At 53.5% G+C, this 20,449-nt stretch overlaps 7 protein-coding genes and 1 pseudogene across 8 annotated transcripts, besides 1 other annotated feature; 5 read left to right on the top strand and 3 right to left on the bottom strand.

Moving 5' to 3' along the window:
* Positions 1-518: 518 nt before the first annotated feature.
* NCS57_00059800 (uncharacterized protein) lies at positions 519-2,817 on the top strand (the record flags this gene model as incomplete). The annotated part of the gene is made up of 7 exons (XM_053050681.1): positions 519-632; positions 684-743; positions 795-1,930; positions 2,301-2,354; positions 2,418-2,488; positions 2,580-2,663; positions 2,756-2,817. Exons 1-7 carry the CDS (start codon positions 594-596, stop codon positions 2,815-2,817), a joined length of 1,506 nt encoding a protein of 501 aa, XP_052919196.1. The 5' UTR covers positions 519-593.
* Positions 2,818-3,143: 326 nt separating this feature from the next.
* On the top strand, positions 3,144-3,837 carry NCS57_00059700 (Molybdopterin synthase sulfur carrier subunit; the record flags this gene model as incomplete). Its single annotated transcript, XM_053050680.1, has 3 exons — positions 3,144-3,221; positions 3,304-3,343; positions 3,521-3,837. The coding sequence occupies 3 exons, from the start codon at positions 3,144-3,146 to the stop codon at positions 3,835-3,837; spliced, it is 435 nt and encodes a 144-aa protein (XP_052919195.1).
* A 3,627-nt stretch (positions 3,838-7,464) lies between these two features.
* NCS57_00059600 (Complex1-LYR-dom domain-containing protein) lies at positions 7,465-7,765 on the bottom strand (the record flags this gene model as incomplete). The annotated part of the gene is made up of 2 exons (XM_053050679.1): positions 7,465-7,588; positions 7,653-7,765. The coding sequence occupies 2 exons, from the start codon at positions 7,763-7,765 to the stop codon at positions 7,465-7,467; spliced, it is 237 nt and encodes a 78-aa protein (XP_052919194.1).
* Positions 7,766-8,925: 1,160 nt separating this feature from the next.
* On the top strand, positions 8,926-12,786 carry NCS57_00059500 (RING-type domain-containing protein; the record flags this gene model as incomplete). The annotated part of the gene is made up of 6 exons (XM_053050678.1): positions 8,926-9,596; positions 9,645-11,114; positions 11,497-11,575; positions 11,629-11,731; positions 11,787-12,111; positions 12,159-12,786. 6 exons carry the CDS (start codon positions 8,926-8,928, stop codon positions 12,784-12,786), a joined length of 3,276 nt encoding a protein of 1,091 aa, XP_052919193.1.
* Positions 12,787-12,942: 156 nt separating this feature from the next.
* NCS57_00059400 lies at positions 12,943-15,552 on the bottom strand (annotated as a pseudogene). The gene is made up of 2 exons: positions 15,345-15,552; positions 12,943-15,278 (listed from the first exon to the last, which is right to left on the bottom strand).
* Positions 12,943-15,552: a sequence feature.
* Positions 15,553-16,224: 672 nt separating this feature from the next.
* On the top strand, positions 16,225-17,311 carry NCS57_00059300 (Ditrans,polycis-polyprenyl diphosphate synthase ((2E,6E)-farnesyldiphosphate specific); the record flags this gene model as incomplete). The annotated part of the gene is made up of 3 exons (XM_053050677.1): positions 16,225-16,323; positions 16,377-16,785; positions 16,836-17,311. 3 exons carry the CDS (start codon positions 16,225-16,227, stop codon positions 17,309-17,311), a joined length of 984 nt encoding a protein of 327 aa, XP_052919192.1.
* A 67-nt stretch (positions 17,312-17,378) lies between these two features.
* NCS57_00059200 (Fe2OG dioxygenase domain-containing protein) lies at positions 17,379-18,453 on the bottom strand (the record flags this gene model as incomplete). Its single annotated transcript, XM_053050676.1, has 3 exons — positions 17,379-17,982; positions 18,041-18,303; positions 18,358-18,453. The coding sequence occupies 3 exons, from the start codon at positions 18,451-18,453 to the stop codon at positions 17,379-17,381; spliced, it is 963 nt and encodes a 320-aa protein (XP_052919191.1).
* Positions 18,454-18,757: 304 nt separating this feature from the next.
* On the top strand, positions 18,758-20,449 carry NCS57_00059100 (TRNA (guanine(37)-N1)-methyltransferase; the record flags this gene model as incomplete). Its single annotated transcript, XM_053050675.1, has 6 exons — positions 18,758-18,763; positions 18,834-19,107; positions 19,163-19,264; positions 19,322-19,399; positions 19,450-19,868; positions 19,931-20,449. 6 exons carry the CDS (start codon positions 18,758-18,760, stop codon positions 20,447-20,449), a joined length of 1,398 nt encoding a protein of 465 aa, XP_052919190.1.

Genomic DNA, 20,449 nt, shown 5'->3' with positions numbered 1-20,449 from the left:
AGAAAAGCGCAGTCTAGAGTCCTTGCAGAAGAGCAAAGGTGAGATGGGAAAGAGCAAGGCAAGCAGGAAGCAAAGCGAACTGATGGGCGAAGACTTGAATTGCAGGGGGCTCATTCACTCATGGCGTTGAGGTGCATGGTTCATTGACAAGAGAGGTTCAAGTTGGTTTGCCGGCCAAACGCGTACACACGCGGTCCAGGCAATTCAAACCCCCGCTCCGTACCCGGCAGCTTCCTGCCAGTTGTCAAATGATGAGAAGCTTGGGCACTGCAAGCACCCGCTGAGCAGCTGACATTAGCGCTGTAGGTGCGCTAAAGTCGCTGGGGTTCAGGGCGCGGGGAGCCCGCTTCTACGGGCATGGACGCCCGGGCCCCGGCCGGGCAGCTCTCATTGATGCAGGTGCGTGCTCCAATCTGAAAGGGGGAATTTCCGGGCCGTTTCATTGCCCGTTCGTTGACTGCGCGACCTCCAGCACCTGGCCTTTGACATGACCCTTTGGACCTGGGTCGCATCTTGAGAAAACTGGCCTGCACATCTGTCTTGCCGACAGCTTTGAAGCTGAGAACGTCACTTACGCGCTCCATTTTCTGACAATGGCCCTGAACCGGAAGTATGCGGCCCTTCCAGATTTGGTGAGCTCCTAGAACTACCACCAGCTGCTTCGCTTTCTAACTGCTGGCTAGGATTCCGCTCCAGATATCTACGAAACCCCTGAGCTCACAGACGACAACTCTACGGTTCCCGTGAGCTCATCTATCCTCTCTTCTGTCTGATCTTGCCCTCATAAGCTATAGACCACCGCCGCTCGAACCCAATCTGATGATGAATTCTACGATGTGGAAGACGATACCCCTGGCATCTCTCGATCCCGTTTACGAATAAACGAAGCCCGCTCCCGCTTTCTACCCGCAAACGTTGACGCAAACGGCGTGGACTTTTCGGACAGAGTTGATGGGAAACGAAAGTCATACAAGGCTTCCAGTCGAAGACAGCGCATTCTCCAGGACGGCACCGAAGAGCTGGGCGACCTTTCCGACGATGACGATGACGAGAGCTTGGAACGGCGCATTGCTCGCCTCAAGCGTGAAGTGGAGGAGGCAAAGGACGAATACGCGAAGCGAAAAACGGAAGCCTCAGCGCAAGCAGACGACGACGCTGCCAAAGGCGACGACAGACTGGTATCTCTGAGCCAAGTCCTGGATGAGATATCCAAACCTACAGGACGTCGGGTTACTGCCCAAGCCTCCAAGGCAGTTCCACCTACGAGCCAGGAAGAGAAGCCTGATGTACCGGCAGGAGACGACGCCACGTACACTGTGACATACGCACCGACATATGAGCAAAGCCACGCTCTCGCCAAGGCAGCCGACTTTGACCGTCGGCTGTTGATGTTGGAGAAGGGCTTGGGAATTAACGCCTCGCTGATGCCAGAAGCTGACGTTAATGGACTTCCCCGAGCCATTCTGCCTACGCTGGATTCTATGAACAAGCAGATTTCTACACTTGCCGAGGCCTCTACAGCCAACCTCGACACTATAAGTCGACGAGTGCGCACCCTGATTCAGGAACAAGAGAAGCTCAATGACTCTCGAGAGAAGGCCAAGTCCCTAAGGGAAGAACTTGGCCGGGGCGCCCCAACGGCCCCAGCCGAAGAATCCGAGCAGGAAGCCAAGATCAACGCCCTCTACGGCATCTTGCCTACGATTGAGAATCTAACCCCTATTCTGCCGCCTCTTCTGGATCGATTGCGATCTCTGAGAGCAATCCACGCGGATGCCGCGACAGCAAGCGATACGTTGAGCCGTATCGAACAACAGCAGACAGAGATGGCTGCTGAGTTGAAGCAGTGGAATGAGGGACTTGTCAAGATTGAGGCTGCCATGAAAGAGGGCAGTGTTTCCATCGAGAACAACAAGAAAGTCATGGAGGAGTGGGTGAAGGACCTTGAGGAGAGGATGGAGGATTTATGAATAATGATGCATTGGTCAGATACCCTATTAAACAATCTTGTGATAGATGAGCAGAGTCATATTAATGAAGTTCGTCTAACAATTGCCTAGAAGCTGCCAGGCTGCGTAGCAGGATGTGTCGTAGAACCTGTGTAAGATGCTCCAGAAGGCAGTCAACGCCACAGTGGCTGGTGCTATCTCACGATTCCGCCCAAAGCTCGGAGCTCTCGGATAATAGTTAGTCCAAACCCCAGAGCCAACCGCTGGCCGCTTCGGCTGCTGTGGTGGGGTAAGGGCTTGAGCACACGAAAACCCTGACAAACTCACCAAAAAGTTCACCCCCCAATCAAGCCCCAATCTCCAGCTCACGTCCGCGACCACAGCCTATCCACCAAATTCCTCACAGTACGGCGACAATCCCCCTCGATCCCACGCGCGCGAATCCCCTCAGCTCACATTTCCCCCCAGGTCGAAAAAAATGGACGCCTCCAAGCAGCCCGTCAAGCTCGTCAAGGTTACCCGAGTCCTCGGCCGAACCGGTGCGTCCCCACGATCTCGAATTTGATGCAAAGAAAACACAACTTCGAAATATTTTACATCGACGGAACCCCAATCTGACATGCTGGCTAGGTTCTCGTGGTGGTGTGACTCAGGTCCGCGTCGAGTTCATGGACGACCAGTCCCGATCGATCATCCGAAACGTCAAGGGCCCAGGTACGATATACAACAAAGCACCCTTCCTCCCCGGATGAGGGCGACTCGGAGGGAAGCCAGTGAATAGTGTTGGTGCTGACATACAAACTCAGTCCGTGAGGACGACATCCTCTGCCTGCTCGAGTCCGAGCGTGAGGCCCGGCGGTTGCGATAAATGTGCGTTCTGGGGAGCAACAAGGGTGGTTTCTTGGACGGACGACGGATGGATGGTCTTTGCATGCTATAAGGCGGGCGCGCCTTGTACTGGGACATTGCCTGGGGCTGCGTCACCCGCACTCCAGTTTCATTTGTTAGAAGGAGTCACGGATCTGGCATCGCGAAATCCAGAGCAATTCTTCTGCAGCATGGAATCCGACTACTACGAAAAGTGAATTATTTTTGGGCTCTTTCACGTCCCGCCCCCGTCCTCGAGACATCAAGGCAGCACTTTGTCTTTCCAAATCGACACGTGTTACGACTACGTTTATCGCATTGTCTTTTATGACTGTTGACATTGCCATAGGAACTGCGTCTGCTCGTTATGGGGCTGACATCGTCATTCTTCAATTTCGCTTCACTGTGAGATCGGGTCACGTGAACACGTCCAACCTCAAATTGGGCGGGGCGGCCAAAACATTTTCTTTCTCTTCATCATTCTCAGGGAACGCAAACTTCCTTCTACAACTCCCACAACTCAATTGGTAAGTCAGCTTGTCTTCTTTCACATACACACCTCTTTGGAATGATGCTTTAAAAGCATGTATTACCTGAATACACATTGATGTACCTTTTATCACCAAGATCTCTGACCCAAACTCCTTCCACCCAAAATGTTGTCGAACTTCATGATCTTTTACAGTCGGCTAACATATCCAAAGCGTACATAGGCACATCAACTTCCACAATGGCATCGGCACCCAAGCCTCCGCCTGGCCACTTCAACGTCCTCTACTTTGCGACTGCCAGCTCTTTCACGGGCAAGGACTATGATGCGCTGCCCGCAGCCATGTCACTGAAGCAGCTCTTTGCAGAGCTGGAGTCGAGGTACCCTGGCATGAAGAGCAAGATCCTTGACTCGTGCCTCGTTACGGTCAACCTCGATTATGTAGAACTGTCCAGCGAGGAAGGCGTCGACGACACCGTGATCCAGGAAGCAGACGAAGTGGCCATCATCCCTCCCGTCAGCTCTGGTTGAAGGATATCATGCACGTCAAATTGCATGGAAGCTCGCCCCGTGCACCCGTATCTGTGACGTGATGATCTGCCAAAGACTTTCGTAGCTGCACGGGAGCTCGTCTCGCAGAAGCCATCTCCTAGGGACTCCCGTCGCCCGGATTCCCCGGCCAACTCCCCGGCAGCAAGGGCTCGTACTCGCCCTCTCTTAGTGTCAGGATCCTGTACCAGCGATACCTGTGCAGCTGCCGCCACCATCTAGGATGCGTCTTGTGATAATGGCGGCACCAGCGAACGCCCTTCACGATGAGAAAGACCAGGAGGACAAAGACGAGAGTAGATGTGATGGAGACGATGGAGGTAATGCTCGTTATCGATGAGACCTGACATCCCAGAGGTCGTGTTCGTAGCTCCCATCGCTCGGCCCAGTGTGGACACACATTCTCGTCATACGCTGGGGCCAGGAGGGGGATTTTGTGAGAATTTGGAACACAGGACCACGACTACCAACTTGATGAGCGAGGAGTCCCTAGTAGGTCGCCTCGAGGCAGGCTGGGTGAGAATAGATCGAAGGAGAGGAAAACCTACAAACGGACACCAGCTGCATTGCGAGGCTGCGAGGCAATTGTGACATGTCTGCTTGGACCAGCAGCGAAGGAAATGATCATCCTGGTCCTCGGTCTGACTGAAATTGGCACGAAGAGCCTGAATTTCGTCAGAGGAAAGCCAGGGCGCATTCATTTTCAGTCACTGCGGTGAAGGATATTGAGCAAAGCAATCAGTTTCCAGGCAGAAATATCATCAGTATGAAGATAAGGCACAGGTGTCATCGTGGCTGAGTTATCATCAAGGCTGACCCAGTGCGGGGAAAGCGTAAACCCAAACAACCAACCCCTGTAGAGCAGCTCATGGATTAACTAGGCTCAAAGGAAACATTGTTTATTGATGTGAAGATGCATCATGGCCTTTCATCATGGTCTATTAAAGCATTGGCATCAAGTATACAAGAATCGTCAACTAATAATACATGGTCAAGTCCTACCACACGTAACGGCATCAACTCCATCAAGCCCACACACGTCCCTTTCTCTCAATTGTCGAGACATCCGTACTCGCCGCTTAGCCAACCTCAACTCTGCCTGTCGTCTTCTCGTCCGCTTTACCTTGACTTCCCGTAGCGGCTCATCGCCCAGGTTTTCAAGCGGCATCAGGTCAGCTAGAAACCGCCGAATGTGTAAGCCGGTTTGTTCGCGAATAAAGGCATCAATCTGCTCATTGCACGCCGCCGAAGCCGCAATATGAAGGCCTCTCAGAACATCACGATCAATAATTTCGCCTTGGTCGTACCCCCGATTCGCTATACGGAGGCTTCGCATGGATGATGTCCTCTGAGGCACGTTTGGTCGAGCAATCCTTTGGCTAGCAAACTCCCGAGAGCATAGGGTGACATGACTTGCAATTATGGGGGAGACGCCGTGCCTTTCCTGGGTTGGTGATGGGCTGGCACATTCCTCATTGGCTTGCCCTTTTGTTGCCTCTGCGAAGGCAGCCCCAACACGCAGCCTGCAAGCATCCCAGAAAGGTGCCGGAGATCCATCTGGTGATGGCAGATCAGGCAGGGGTTTGAAAACTCCTGTCATCTGGGATGGTGGCGGAGCGAGAAGTGCAGGAGGAAAGCTTTGATAGCGCCTAGGAGAAGGGTGAACGAGCTTAGGCTGATTTGGCTCCTCGGGAGGTCGGCATCTTGAAGGTTGAATTGGTCCAGCACTGGTACCCTGGTCTTTGGCTAGTTGTTGTAGGAGAGGCCTGACTGGTTGGACCTTGTTCTTTGGCCCTGAGAAAAAGGCTGGCCTCGGATGTTGCTTCTCTTTCACTGTTTGACCAGCCAAGCTGGCTGGCACCGTTGCCTGTATCCTGTCATTTTTTCGATACTTGAGCACCTTGTCATCCCGAGGTGCCATGTTGCGCCATTCTGGAAAAGCCTTTGCTTGAACCTTGGGCATCTTGGACTTGGGCCCAGTCAAGAGTGGCTGTGTCTTGTTGCTTAGAGCATGGTCCTCAGGCCGCGGTTTCGGTTTTTGTGCAAGCTGAAAGCATTTCTAATCTCTCCACTGGCTGCTATCGTTTGGAAGGCAAGGAACACAAGGAGACTCAGGAACCTGCTCATCAGGGGAACTTATATGCCCTTGTGGTGGAACCTGATCTACCAAGGCATATCTCCAGTCATCCATATCTGGAGCGGCAGTGAATGAGATTTCTGCGCTCGAGCTCTGGCACCCTTCGTTCCTATCCAGTTGACCAGGATGCGGCCGCTTGGAGTGAAATCGCAACGGTCGAGTTTTGGCAGCTTGAGTTCTGCCCCTTTTGGTTGGAGAAGAAAATGGCCCTGCTTGGTCTTTGGACGTGACAGCGAGACTAGCGGCTGTGAACTCGGAACGAAAGGGAAGAAGGGCGGATACTGTATGAACCGTTGCACCCGAGTGAGGTGTTGGTGTAAAGACCGGCAACTTGTTCTTGGCTCCAGACTGCTCGGCGTAGCGGTGAAGTTCCTGGGTGAAACGATCAAGAGCCTCCCTTTGACTTGGAGTCCTGGACTCGTTATCACAATCATCTGTGACTGGCGACCCGGCTCTTTTTGAGCCATGCTGCTCAAGTTGGTCTTCGTTCTTGATTGATAACATCTGCAATTGCTGCGCAATGTTCCTCGAGATGGCTTCTACCAGCTGGTGGTTTATTTCAAGTGGTCTCGGGGTTGAAGCCTCACAGGTTGCATCTCCAGTGGGAAGTTGGGGGATAGCTTTTTTCAGGGGTAACTTGGCGTGGGACTGGTTGTGTGGTTGGTCGCTGAAGCTAGGATCGGACATGTTCTGTTTAGGTGTTGCTGGTGCAGGAGTTGCCCGCCGCGTAGAATCTGTAATGTTGGATATCTCTTTGAGCGGTGGGTCAGGTTTTGGAGAGGGTTTGAAAGTTGAAGGAGAGCATTGGACCGAGGATGAGGTGCGGGGAGAGGGAGACTGATGTTGAGGTTCAATGCCAGATTTGGCTGTCGGATCGATATTCGAGTTCATGTTCTTAGTGGGTTGGCTCGAATTGTATTTGGATGCAGCTTTTTGCATGGTCTCCACGCTCTCAGTGTTGCCATACTGATAAACCAAAGGGGGGATCTGATGAGCAGGCGCAGAACTGGCTCGATATCGGTTTCGAGGGCCTCGCAGCTGTGCATGTAGAGGACGTCGTGGTAGTCCTACCACATGAGTTCGAGAGCTTGCCGTGTCCAGGGAGCCAAGCCTGAAAGCGCGAACAGCACGTGTACTAGAGGGCGATAAAGAGGTGTGCGAGTTGGGGTTAGATGCTAACGTGACCATCTTGGGGCGGGCGGGATAATGCGTTCCAAGGGAGGGTATTCAAAATGGAAAAGAGTCGAGATAGAATCGAATTTCTGTGTCATGATACAAGCGTGTAGTTGAAGAAGTTGGGGAGAGGGGAGAGAGAAGTGTGAAGCGATGGCAGAACGGTGTTCCCGTAGACCCGCTCGGGAAGGAAGAGAGAAGGTTCCATGGCAGGAGCTTCTTTGCTAAGTCCAGCCACAGTTTCCCAAGTGGACAGCAAGGCACTGCTTCTTGAAAGGTAGGTAGGTCGGTGAGACAGTTTACCTAACATCCTTGATGCCAGGAGAAGCGTAGACCTCGAGTTGACGTCTTCCCTTCCGCAAGAGAAACTCGATGGCGGCAAAGTCGCGCTTGTCAATTTTCAGGTTCCTTGCAAATTCATTTCTTGTAGCATGTATTGTTAGACACCCCTTGAACATGACTTGATTGAGGCATGGAGTGGGCAAACCTGGCAAAGTTCTCGAAGTGTGGACGAGTGGCCTGTGGCTTCTTGCGGCTCTCCCGGAGGCAGTTACGGTAGAGGGCCAGGACCTCCTTTTGCAATCCTGAGAGACGAGCCATTTGGAATGATTGTATGGGCCAAGAATTGATGTTCAATTGGAGCTGTCAGGTAGTATTGCGGTTGTCAATGAAGGATGCTGATGTAATTGAGTCAAAGTAGAAAAGTTCCCCGGCCCGACGTTGAAATCATTCCCGTCCCGTCAATGTGGGACCGGGGACTTTCGGCCAAGCGTCAAGTTGCAGCATATCCGATGACTTTGCTCTACAACGACGGGAAAAGATGTTCTCCGGTAGCAATAATAAGGATATAATAATAACAACTTTCACCTTTGGGCCCCAAGCCTAAGAAGTGTCAAAAGAGCGGAATTGGTACAACATTTGACGGAATAGATATGATGAGCCCCTGTAGAGCCAGTGAGTGTGCTGAGCCCCAGGTGCCTCCATTGTTAACCACTAAACCTCCAGGTCACTCCACAGGGAACGTCCTCTGTCATCTCATCCTCTTCCACTTCCATCATCAGCAATCATCAGTAGCACTGCCTCACACCCCCGACGATCGCTTCAGACCACGCGCTCCCCCTGCTCGCGCTAGATACAGAGCTGAGACTCCGCCCCAGCTCGTGCCGCTTTGCCCGCCTGTGCGGGAGCTGTCCATGAATTACCAGGCAAATGCGGGCGTGCTACCACATGCGAGATACCATTGGCCCAGTCCTATCCAGGCCTTGGCCTTGCCAGGACCAAGCTCCATCCCAAGGCATTCCAGCACCTCGCCGTCATGTCTGGGACAGCGCCTCCGGGGCTGATTCTGTGCTCAACATGCTGCCTGGTCTGCTAGTCAACTGTTGTCTGCAGCGTCTTCTCCACTGTCAGGCCTTTGGGAACGCCGATCCGCCTGGGGCTTCCGTGCTCTTACACTGAAGCCAACCAACCCGAGCTCGACCAGACTCGATTGGGACGCCAACAGTCCTGCCATCTTGACCGAAGGCCTGCAGGCCCAAGGCACTCCTGGACCTTTGCTTCTTTATATAGCTTCCTGTCGCATGAGCAGTTGTTGTTGACACCTTTGGTCGCCTCGTACAAGTGGTGCTGCTCCTCCTTGTTATCAGCACCCGCAAACTCTCGCCCTTTTTGTCTATCGCCAAGGCATCCCCTTTGTATGCCTGCGGGGGCATCTCCGTGTTTGCCTACTTGTGTTGTTGGCCAAACAGGCGCCGACAACCATGATCGGTCTGAGGCGTGATCAGCAGCTCATGCCAGGGTCCTTTGGGCCTGAAGACTACATTGACTTCTACGACAACCCTTTTGAAACACTTGATGAGATTCAAACTGCTTGGAAGGACCGCGAGCCGCCTGTTTCCTGGTCGGCAAAGAACCTCTCAGAGATCGACGTCGCTGATATCGATTGGCATAAATACGACCCTCCAGCTGCACTCAGAAAGGCCCCCAATATCACATCTCAAGTTCTGCTTGATATTCTTTGGACGTCACTCGAGAATGTCAAGGCTAGTAACCTCGAGGAAGATCGCCAAAAGCAAGAAGCTGAGGAGCAACGGAGGCTGGCCGAGGAAGACAAGGGCAAGGGCAAGGAGCCATATCTGCCCATCATTATTCCAGCCGACACTTCTGCTCAACCGGTTACTACTCCACTGGTCTCTATCATATGTCAAGTCGGCACACCTGTAACCACAAACACACCCGAAGCCATCACGAAAGCAAAGGCCAACAAGAAGCGTCTGTTTGCGCTCCGTCGATTATTCCAACGGAGGCATGAGAAGGGTGAAAGCAGTGCCACTGGGGCAGCTCTCGGGGCATTACGAGAGCAGGTTGAGTCGCCAGGGCCATTCTCTAGTCGATTCGGTCGCTTAAAAAAGCCGAACCCTGAGGAAGAGGTGTAAGTTGGGAGTCCGGTTGTAGTGTCGTCATAACTAACATCCTCCAGCGAGTGCGTGTCCTGCCTCGATGACTTCCACCCCAAGGACGTCATCAGGGTAACATGTCACAGCTACTGCCATGATTGTTTTGTCCGGCTCATTACTGCTGCGTGTCAAAATGAGCAGCAATGGCCTCCAAAGTGCTGCTTAAACGAGATCCCTTTCAAGACGATCCTGCGGTTCATCCCGACCGACCTCAAGAAGACATTTGACGACCGATCCAAGGAGTGGGAGATCCCCGTCAGCGAACGTGTTTACTGCAGCAGCCCAAGCTGCAGCCTCTGGATCAGTCCCAAGCGCATCGATGCCAGTAGACGCCAAGGAGTCTGCGATAATTCTCATGTGACATGCACGATATGCCGTGCTCCCGCTCACGGAGGAGAGGAATGCCCGCAGGACAATGACATGAACCTTACCAATCTCTTGGCTGAAGAGGAAGGATGGAAAAGATGCTTCAACTGCAACGCCCTGGTAGAGCACAGGGAGGCTTGCCAACACATGACTTGCCGATGCGGTACTCAATTCTGCTATGTCTGTTGCCGGCGATGGCGGACATGCGGCTGCACGATGGAGCAGCTCACTGCACACAAGGACGGTGCAGCAGCTCGACGTGCTGAGAGAAGAGCCAAAGAAGTGGCTGAAGCCGAAGAGTTGCGCCAAATTCTACTTCAGATTGAGGAGTTTGAACGAGAAGAAGCCCTCAAGGCAGAACTACTGCGTCAGGAGCAGGAGAGGCTGGAAGAAGAGCGTCGGCAACGCGAACTTGAGGAAAGAGTCCGGCAAGAGAGTATCCGCCGCAGGGATATTGAAATCAAGTATCAAGAGTTGCGTGTTTTACTTAACGATTTGCACGATTTGCAGCAAGTGTTGGTTGATGTCGATCAAGAAAAGGAGGCTGAGGAGTTGGTCATCGAAACCAGGGCTGCAAAGGAAGAGCTCTCAAAGAAGCACGAAACCGAGAGGTCTGATTTGGAGTCCCTCATGAGGACAAAGATAGCTGAGAAGGAGTACACGCTTAACAAGGACTTTCAGATCCGAGCAGCCGAGGAGAGCAAGATCGAGGAGGCCTACCACGAGCGACTTCAAGAATACTGGAAGGACAAGAAGGACGGAGAACAGGAGATCGAGGCTTCCATGCTAGCCCTGAAGAAGCGCATGGACCAGAAGCACCACTCGTGGCAGAAGTGGAAAGCTGGGGAGCTGAAGAAGTATGAAGCTTCACTCGAGGATAATAGGACATTCCGCGAGGAGCTCATGTACAGTGCCAAGCACAGATTGAGCGATTCTTACAAAGAGAAGGAGGCGGAGATGATGAGACGGATGGCAGCTGAGAAGAAGTGGCTCGAGGTTGTGATTTTGGAAAGGGAGAGGTTGCTGGGTGAGTGGGAGGTTCAGGAGGTTGAAGGAGACGCAGATAGCCTGTTCGGGAGAGAGTCTGAGGAGTTTGTGGATGCCCGTGAGGCTTTGGGCACAGCTTCGTGAGCATGTTGAGGTATATATGTAAAATAACTACCCCTATTTCATCATGGTCCATGTTTTTGTTGTTGAAGGTGTGAATTGAACTACCTCTTCATGAGCAGGTAGCTTATGGTTGATGGTTGGGTCCAATCACGTGGGCCCATTGCTCACAAAAAACCTCTACTTGGTGTGTATAATTCAATGTCCATCTCAACTCGCCACACCACAAAGCGGGACTCAATAAACCCCATCACTAAACGAACGCTTCTCACTACCAATACCAACATTTATCCTGAAGCACCTTCTTGCAAAATGTCTATAGGCGGCGATACGGGGGTCTCTTCCCAGTAGGCTCACACAAAATCAACACATCTAGGGTACGCTTTGCTAACACCTCGACAGCCCCCTCAAGATATTCGATGTCACTCGGAAACAGGACCGTTTTCTATATGCTCTTGCGCCTATGGTGCGGTACGGAAAGGTAGACTGCAGACAATCAAGCCTCCTCTTCCCTCATCTGCTCACCAGAAATAGCTCGCCTTCAGACAGACAGTTCACAAGTATGGCGTCGACCTCTGCTGGACTCCCATGGTTCTGGCCAAGGAGTTCAATCGTAATAGCTTTGCTCGAGATAGCGGTAATTTTCAATCCGCCACACACGGAGATGCGCAGAAACTAATCGGTGAAACCAGACTTGACCATCTCCAGCAAACCCAACCAGCCTGCAACCATTGTGCAGTTCGGAGCCAACGTCCCCCTCGAGCTAGCTCGAGCATCTGCCCTCGTTGCGCCCGACGTTCAGGGCGTCGACCTCAACTGCGGGTGTCCACAGTCCTGGGCCTGCGCTGAGAAGTTGGGCGCCGCCCTGATGAACCATCGCGAGTTGGTCCGCGACATGGTTGTCGAGACTCGACAGCGCCTGGCCAGTGACGGATGGGGTGTTGGCCTCGAGGCCGATATGGAAAACTCCAAGGGCCGGAGCGTGAGTGTCAAGATTAGGATACATAAGGATCTGAGGTAAGTTCCCCTTCACTGGCAAGATATTGTGACTCATTCGAGTATAGGCAGACCATGGACTTCCTCGACACCGTGATAGGACATCCTCAGAACCGCCTAGTTGACTGGGTTACTATCCACCCAAGGACAAGATCAACGCCATCCACCGTCCCAATTAGAACCGAGGCACTCGAGATCCTGACGGAGAAGTATGCTGGCACGCTCCCGATCCTCCTGTCAGGAGACGTCTTTGACCTCAGCACGCTCCCTTTCCAGCCCACAATCACCACCAACAACGACGCCCCCTTGCCGTCCTTGGACAAGCTGGTCCTCAACGACACCAACTCGGCCGTCAACCTGCCAAAGCCGAGCAACACCCACCTCTCCGGCTTCATGTCCGCCCGCGGCCTGCTCGCCAACCCAGCCATGTTCGCCGGTCACGAGGCCTGCCCCTGGGAGGCCATCGAGACCTTCATGTGCAACGTTGCCCGTGCACCACTCCCCTTCAAGCTGGTGCAGCACCACATCATCGAGATGACTGCACCCGGGATGGGTCCTGACAAGTCATGTCTCCTGGATAAAAAGGAGCGTGCAGAGCTCATGAAGCTGACGAATACATGCGAGATCATGGACTTTCTCGATGACAAGATTGATGAGAAGACGGGGAGAACTGGTGGCCTCAGACGAGACCTATGAGGATTCAGAAACGCCCGTCACCATCCTCATGAGTCATGCACGATGAATTGCATCTTTCAAACGACCAAGCATGGTATCTCATGAATGCTACATAAAAACACACCCTCTACTACAAGGCTACACAGAGCTCCACCTCTTACACTCTCGAACCGACGCTCAAAGACCAGATAGAACGCTTTGGATAGCCACGGTCCCCGAGTCGTCACGCCTCTGGACAAAGGCCCGGAAGTCGGCCCTGGACAGCTTGCCCCTTGTGCCCACCGTGGCCAGGGTGCGGTACTTTTCACGGAGCGCCTCAGGTCCAACGATAAAGAGGGAACCGATCTCGGTGAGCATCTCGACAGTGGAGCCGACCTCCTTGGTCAGCGGCCACTCACGCATCGTCGAGACGTACTTTGCAATATCCTGCGCCACCATGAGACCGCCAGTCGCGTTGACCTGGAACTTCTTGAAGTGCTCAAACAGCAGCTTCAGGATCACCAGGGCCAGCTCGCTAAAGAACTTTTCAGCGTTCTGGCCGTCGACGGCTTGGCGGGCGAGCCGCTGAGCGCGGGCCAGGAATGTGCAGATGCTCAGGCAAGTCGCCGTCTGCAGAGAATCCAGCTCGCCGTCCCTGGGCCGGAAGTCCTGCTTCTTCTGGCCGCCCAGCGACTTGGTCACCCAGTTGGCCACGACGTCGATGGTGCCCTTCATGACGTTGTTGGTCTTCTTTTCAATGTTATCAATCGCTACCTTCTTTTGCGCTTCCATACTCCTCCTGACTGTTGTGTTTGACTCGGCTAGGCGGATGAGAACCACTGTGATGAACCGATCCATGAGACTCGTGATGGTGACGGCCGGTTGTAGTCCTGGCAAGTAGGACAGGTCGGGCTCGGTCTTTGCGTACTCCAGCACCGAGACCTGGTCGAGGGCAGCATCCAGTGCCGTCTCGATGTAGACCTGGCCCATGCTCGTCAGAAGCAAGTTAAGGAGAACATTGACGTCCTTGGGAGTCTCGGTCTGGGAGCCAAGCTCCAGTGTGCGTTGGACGCTCTCGGCCAGCCACTTGAGCATACGCTTTGCGTTAGGGATGCTCAGGGCACCGTCTTCCTCTGAGACCTCAATCTCGTTCTTGTTGTCCTTGTCCTTGTCCTGTACACCGGCAACGCGCAGCATCATGCGCTTCTGTGTGGGCGTGAGCTCCGACGAGTCGAGACGCTCGAGGTAGGCGTCCTTTGCGGATGCAATCAGCTGCGTGCCCTGTTGGGCGAGCGAGGCCATGAAGCCGGTGGGCGCCTTCTTGCGCCGTGAGTGATAAATACTAAACTTGAACAGCAAAGAGCTGTACATTTCCTCAAGACTCTTCCTTTCGCGGTCGATATACGAGTTTCCAACCAGATATGGCACAAATAGTTCTTCCATCTGCTGGTCGAGTGTCTGTGATATTTGAGCAGAGCAAGGTTCTGGATGCTCAGTCAAGCCGTGTGACTTGAGGTCTTCGACCAGAGATCCAATGTAACTCCTCGACGAGTGCAATGCTCTCAAAAACGCCAGAGACGAGATCTTGTCAGTCTCATCCAGCACCATCTCGAGCCTCTGTTGGATTGACTGTTGAAATATTCGCTGGATGAACTTGATAAGCACGGTTTCGTAGTAGGGGAAGGCCAGCTTGATCTGGTTGGATTCGTCCTGCATGACGATCTTGACCTCATCCACCAGGTTCTGTAAGCTGGGCTCAACCGTCGGGGGCTCTGAGTCGGGGTCCGCAAGCTGCTCCCACGTCTCGCCGTCCATGGCGACCTCATCTGCCAGAAGTTGGTCGCGGTCGAGGAAGAAGGCGTGCTGGTTGACAAAGGTTGCAATGACACTAGCGCCTCCGTTGAAGTCGTAGAGAACCTTTGCGCACTCCATCATGTCTTCGTAGTTGCCTCTCTTGCTGCTGTTCTCAAACTGCTGCAGAAGCTCCTGCTCCAGCGTCTCACAGAACTTCTCGAGAACCTCTCTGGTATTGTGCGACCTGTTGTTTCCCACAACGCCGTTTGTAACGCCGGTCCGGGGGCTGTGGCCGTTGGTCTGACCCCACGATGCCGGGTCGAGTCGCTGGCTGATGCGCATCAGCTGCCGCACAATGACTGCGCAGCGCACCTTATTCTCGGAGCCGCCCTGCCTCTGCACGTCTTGAAGTGAAGTCAACTTCCCAGTCTCGCTGACCTCGGTCCAGCAGGTGATCAGAAACATTGCATCGTTGGCGCGCCGTCGCTTCTTGTCCAGATCCTCCAGCTTCTCGCCTATTTGGACGGCTATGTTGCCCCCTGTATGCCCCCTGCCACGGCGGTGGTCTTGACTGAGGGAGAGGTCAAGCTGTTCAAAGGCCCGCATGGACTCATCGAGCTTCCGACCTAGTGTGTCGAGGGTTGAATCGTGAGCGACCTCTGCACGGCGCACTTGTGACATGAGCTCCGACTCTTTGTCCTGGAGCTCAGCTCCAAGAGAGCCAAGTTGATCGAGGGCATCTGGGGCACCAGGTCAGCATGGCCGGTTCCTCGACAATGTATGCGTGTAACCCGGCGACATCTTACTCTCGAATGTACGGATCAGGGGCTTGGGATCGAAAGGTGCCTGGGTGTTGCCGCCAGATCGGCGGTTCGTAGGTACGGCGCTCTCTGCAAGGCTATCGACGAAGTCGCGGACGATGAATTCTTTACTGGAGAAGTCATCGAGGGTGAAGCTCGGCCCCTTGGGGAAGAGACTCTTTGGGCCCGAAGCGGACCGCTCCATGGTGGGAACCTAAGCTGGTGACGCTGAACGAGGCAGAGGCGCTACATGTGGGGAGGGGCAATCGACCGTTGATTTGTGGGCTCGATCGATGGAAGGCAAGGTCGTCGTGATCGCGAAGACGCGTGGTCGATGTCCAAAAAGTTGATCATGGAACATTCATGGTCATGGCGAATGGATGCTTGCCTTGCTGTCTGGAGTTGAGTTGAGCTTGCTTGGCTGGGGCTCATGCGCAAGGTACGTACCTGCCCCAGCCCCGCGCTGGTACTAAGCTCCCGTCGTACTGTACCTGCCGCCAACGTTTGAGCTGAGCTGAGCCACAGGTACAACAAGCACATGCCACGACAGCCCTGCGTAATGTGGCTGAGGAACACGCCAAGGAGCTCGGCAAGTGGAGTCAATGCGTAACCCATGGCTGCACCGCCACAATCCATTCATTAATTCCCTGGCAGCTGGAGCTTTTTGATACCAAGACAGAGACACGTCTGCCCACACTCGTTCGCTCGCTCGCTCGTCCAAGCTCCTTTATAAGCGGCACCATCCCTCGGTCGCCTCGCGGTCGCAATCCTAGATCCTGAGCCTTTCCTACGACCTCTAGTTCTCTGGTTTATACCTGAACCTCCAAACACCACAAGCCATCGCCAATCCCGTTAGACAGCCTCTCGAGGCTGCGCCGACTACACCATGCCCATGATGACCGCCCGCGATCGCCAGGCCTACAGGGCCGACGATCAGAAGGACCACACGCTATTGTCCGAGCAGGAGAGGCAGAGGATGCTCAAGGTATGCGCGGCACTTGCGCTCATATGCCTGGACCTGGTGCTAACTAGACCTAGTCCTATCTCCCAACGCCCAACGATCCCCCGCCTACTATCTCTGGCGGTTCGCGAACACAGCGCAGGTCTCGGTTAGGACTCCGTCGTTTTGTCCTGAACCAAATCCATATCCTCATCTTTGCCGTCATGCACGGAATCTTCTCCCTCTACATCAAGACCCGACAGATGTGGAATGTGGTCTGCTACCAGACCTCGTCCGTTCTCAAGTACCACCACGGCACACCCCAGTACATCAAGAAGGACGTCATGGCACTGAAGAAGATGCCCAAGCATCTGAGTGTTATTCTCAAGTTGGAGGAGAACCACCGGACAAAGGCCGACCTCGACCGACTTCTTGATGAAGTGGCCGAGATTGCGACATGGTGCGCGTGTGCTGAGATTCCCATGTTCTCGGTCTATGAGAAGACAGGTTTGTATTCACGGTTCCAACTTCTCTTCATACATGCTTACGTTACGTAGGAATCCTCAAGAAGCACATGCCCCGGGTATATGACGCCGTCAGCCAAAAGTTCACCTTCTACTTTGGCCCTGAGCACCCCAGCCTCACTGTTACGTCACCTCACAAGGAAGACTTCCCGACCACTCTTGGCGAGAGCCCCAAGTCGCATCTGCGACTACACCTCATCTCGCAGCAGGATGGACGCGAGTCCATGGTCGATCTCACCCGCACCCTGGCCGAGATGTCCCAGAAGGGAAAGCTCTCTCCAAGGGACATCTCGATGGAGCTGATCGACGCCGAGCTGTCCGAGGGCATCATGGCTGAGCCGGATCTCCTAATCACCTTTGGGCCTTACCTCGAGCTCTCAGGCTACCCTCCCTGGCAGATCAGGTTGACCGAGATCTTCTGTCTACAGGATAACGAGAGGGTCGGTTACCAGGTGTTCCTCAAGGCCCTGCAACATTACGGCGGAGCCCAGATGCGCCGCGGTAAATAGAGGCTTACCAGTTAATGTTTCTTTGTCGTTTTCATCATACTACATCGTTCTTATTCCAAACCAAGGCTCATGGTTTCCATACCAGCATCTCACGAGATTCCCCATTCCATCTGTACACTGGTCCTGTTCCCACATTGTAGTTGTAGTAATTTTCTGTTCCACCTTTGACCATGGCTCTCCGAAAGGTGATATTAATCCTCCCTCCGTCCTGTTCATTCTTGCCCGTCCGTTTCGGGATCGAGTGCAACCAGTTAGACTGTGTCCTGCCTCTCATCAACACCATGTCACCACTGCCTAAAGGTAGTTTCAGGGGTTTCGACTCCTGAGGAGGGGCGTCTGGACACGGCGGCTTGTGCTTCATGAGAAAGTCTCGCCGGGCTCCCAAAGAAAATGAGGCAATGGCGGGGTCGCGGCCCAGGAACTGCTCGTCGTCACTGTGGAAGCTGATGCTGTCCGCTCCTGAAGCGTAGTAGTTGACGAGACAAAAGTTGTACTGGCAGCCCGTGGCCGCCTCGGTGCGCCGGCGGAGCTCATCGAGGCATCCCGGTATGCGTCGGGGCGGATACCTGTCGTATCGCTTGTCCGACGCTCTGGAGCCGGTGCTGGCGTCGATTGGCTCACCCTTGTCGTTGAACTTTGATGTTTCGTCGATGCCAAAGACTGTTGTCCATCTTGAGATATATAAGTCAGTGTGATGTCTTGGGGCCCAGGCTGATGCCGTCTTGTTACCTTGGAGTTCGGATTTGAGTCTCTATGCCACCGCGCTTAATCTTGTATTCAACTCTGTAAAAAGGCAGTTCTGCGCGGAGGAACTCAAACAGCTTCCTAGAAACATGGCCCGGGATAAACGGCTCAAAGTATAGTAGGTCCAGGTCGGGCTGGTCATTGATCTCCCGTCCGGGTCGAGCTGGCAGAGTGACCAGCTCGTTGCTAATAGAAGTTGGCAAGTTTTTGATGGGATGAGGATACTGCCGGTGTTTTGAATAAGTAACCTACATCATATGTTAGAATTGGTCAATATGAGATATAGCCTTGGATGTGCCCACTTCTTCGACAGTCTGCTCACTGTTGACATTGGTCTCATTCCGGGGCTTCTTGACTACAGGGCTGAAGAAGGCATCAAGGGTTCGTTTCTTTGACATGATGCGTCTACGAGTGCGAACTTGAAATGGTAATTCTGTAGTATACGTAGAGCTTATACTTGAATCATCGAGTGAAAGAATGGTTGTGGTGAGGATACCGTCTAATTCGAATTCATCAACGCTGAAAGTCGTGACATCACTCCCAGCCTTGCGCAGGCCCATCAAGAAATGTGGCGTTTCCTTGTGGCGGTGCACAACCCCCTTCCCCAAACCTAAGCCTTACCCAAGCCCTAAAACTCATCTCAGCCTCAGCACCCTTGTCTCAGTCAGTGCTTTTCGCCCAAACCCAACGGATATATCAACCATGGATGTTAGTCCAACAGAAAGTAATATTTTTTGTATAAAGAGGGCAAAGACTAATGAGATAAATTATTTAACAGAAGAACTCGCAGCTGAGAGACATGAACCTGTTCAGAGCCCCCGCCGCACGCGCGGCAAAGACGCTAGACAGGTCGGTCTTTGCAAAGACGCTCAACGCAGCCGCCGCGTCCATCTCGGAGAACCGTCTGCTCTCCAAGTATCGCAAGGAGCTTGAAAAGACCCAAGAGGTCTTGTTCATGGAGAGGTTCAACCCTATCCTGCCTGATCCGGATCCGTCGCTTGCTTCTCAGGGGAGAAAGTGCATTGTGCTGTCTCCTCAGATCAAGCCTGCCTGTGAGTCGAGTTGACTTCCCCAATGTCGGATGCAATCACTTACAAAATGATACAGCGCCAGAGACGTGGAGTCCGACTCTTCAAGAAGCATCTAGACTTGGAGAGCTCAAGGTTGTTCCCTACGATCTTGAAATTACCTATGATTTCTGGAACTACTGTATGTGACTCAGACGTGCGTCACTCAACGGCCAAAAGACTAACAGAACAAACAAAGTGGATGTAATAAAGTCTATCCTCCCAGAGGAACTTCACGGCGAGATTCCAAGTGGTTTTAACACGGTAGGGCATGTTGGTAAGTTGATATCCGTCTCGAGACGTCAAGTCATATCCTAACACGTACAGCCCATCTCAACATCCGGGACCAGTACCTACCGTACAAGAACATCATCGCCCAGGTACTTCTAGACAAGAACCCCCACATCAAGACCGTCATCAACAAGACCGATAATGTCGGCTCGGAGAATGAGTTTCGAACCTTTGCTTACGAGGTCCTTGGCGGGCCTGACGACATGAACGTCGAGGTGAGCGAGGCTGGCTGTACCTTCAGGTTCGACTACTCCAAAGTATACTGGAACAGCAAGCTTGATACAGAGCACAAGAGAATCACAAGCTTGTTCAAACCTGGGGAGGTTGTGGCAGATGTCATGGCCGGCATTGGACCGTTCGCCGTGCCCGCTGGTAAGAAGGGTGTCTTCGTCTGGGCCAACGACAAGAACCCCGAGAGTCATCGCTATCTCGAGGATGCGATCCAGAAGAACAAGGTAGACACCCTTCCAGTCCTCTTCCTGGGCCTTGATAGTTGGTTGCTGACACTTGATTCTAGGTCTCGGAATTCGTCAAGCCCTTCAACTATGATGGGCATGACTTCATCCGCACATCCGCAGACCTGGTCCTTGAGGCATCCAAACGAGGTGATTGTGCCGTCATCAAGCCACCGAGGCCACCAAGGAAGTCTACAGCGCCGCCCCCGGAGCCAGTCCGGGTGCCCGTGCCTCCGACCATCTCCCATTTCGTCATGAACCTCCCGGCGTCGGCCATCGAGTTCCTCCACAACTACCGTGGCCTGTACCACGGCCACGAGGACCTCTTTGAGCCGCACACCGAGACCAAGCTCCCCATTGTCCACGCCCACTGCTTCTCGGCCAAGACGGACGACGACACGCCGCTCAAGGACATTTGTGAGCGGATACACAAGGAGATCGGCGTCATGCTCAAGCCAGGCGATGCTGAGAAAGAAGGTGAGGTGCTTATCTACGACGTCCGCGACGTCGCGCCTGCGAAACGCATGTTTTGCGCCTCGTTCCGGCTGCCGCGCGAGGTGGCCTTCGCCGCCAGGGCCTAG

The sequence above is a fragment of the Fusarium keratoplasticum genome, chromosome 1 (genome assembly GCF_025433545.1).
Source record: "Fusarium keratoplasticum isolate Fu6.1 chromosome 1, whole genome shotgun sequence".
Taxonomy (NCBI): Eukaryota; Fungi; Ascomycota; class Sordariomycetes; order Hypocreales; family Nectriaceae; genus Fusarium; species Fusarium keratoplasticum.
Note: the sequence above shows the minus strand (reverse complement) of the source record. Positions and strands in the feature narration are given on the sequence as shown.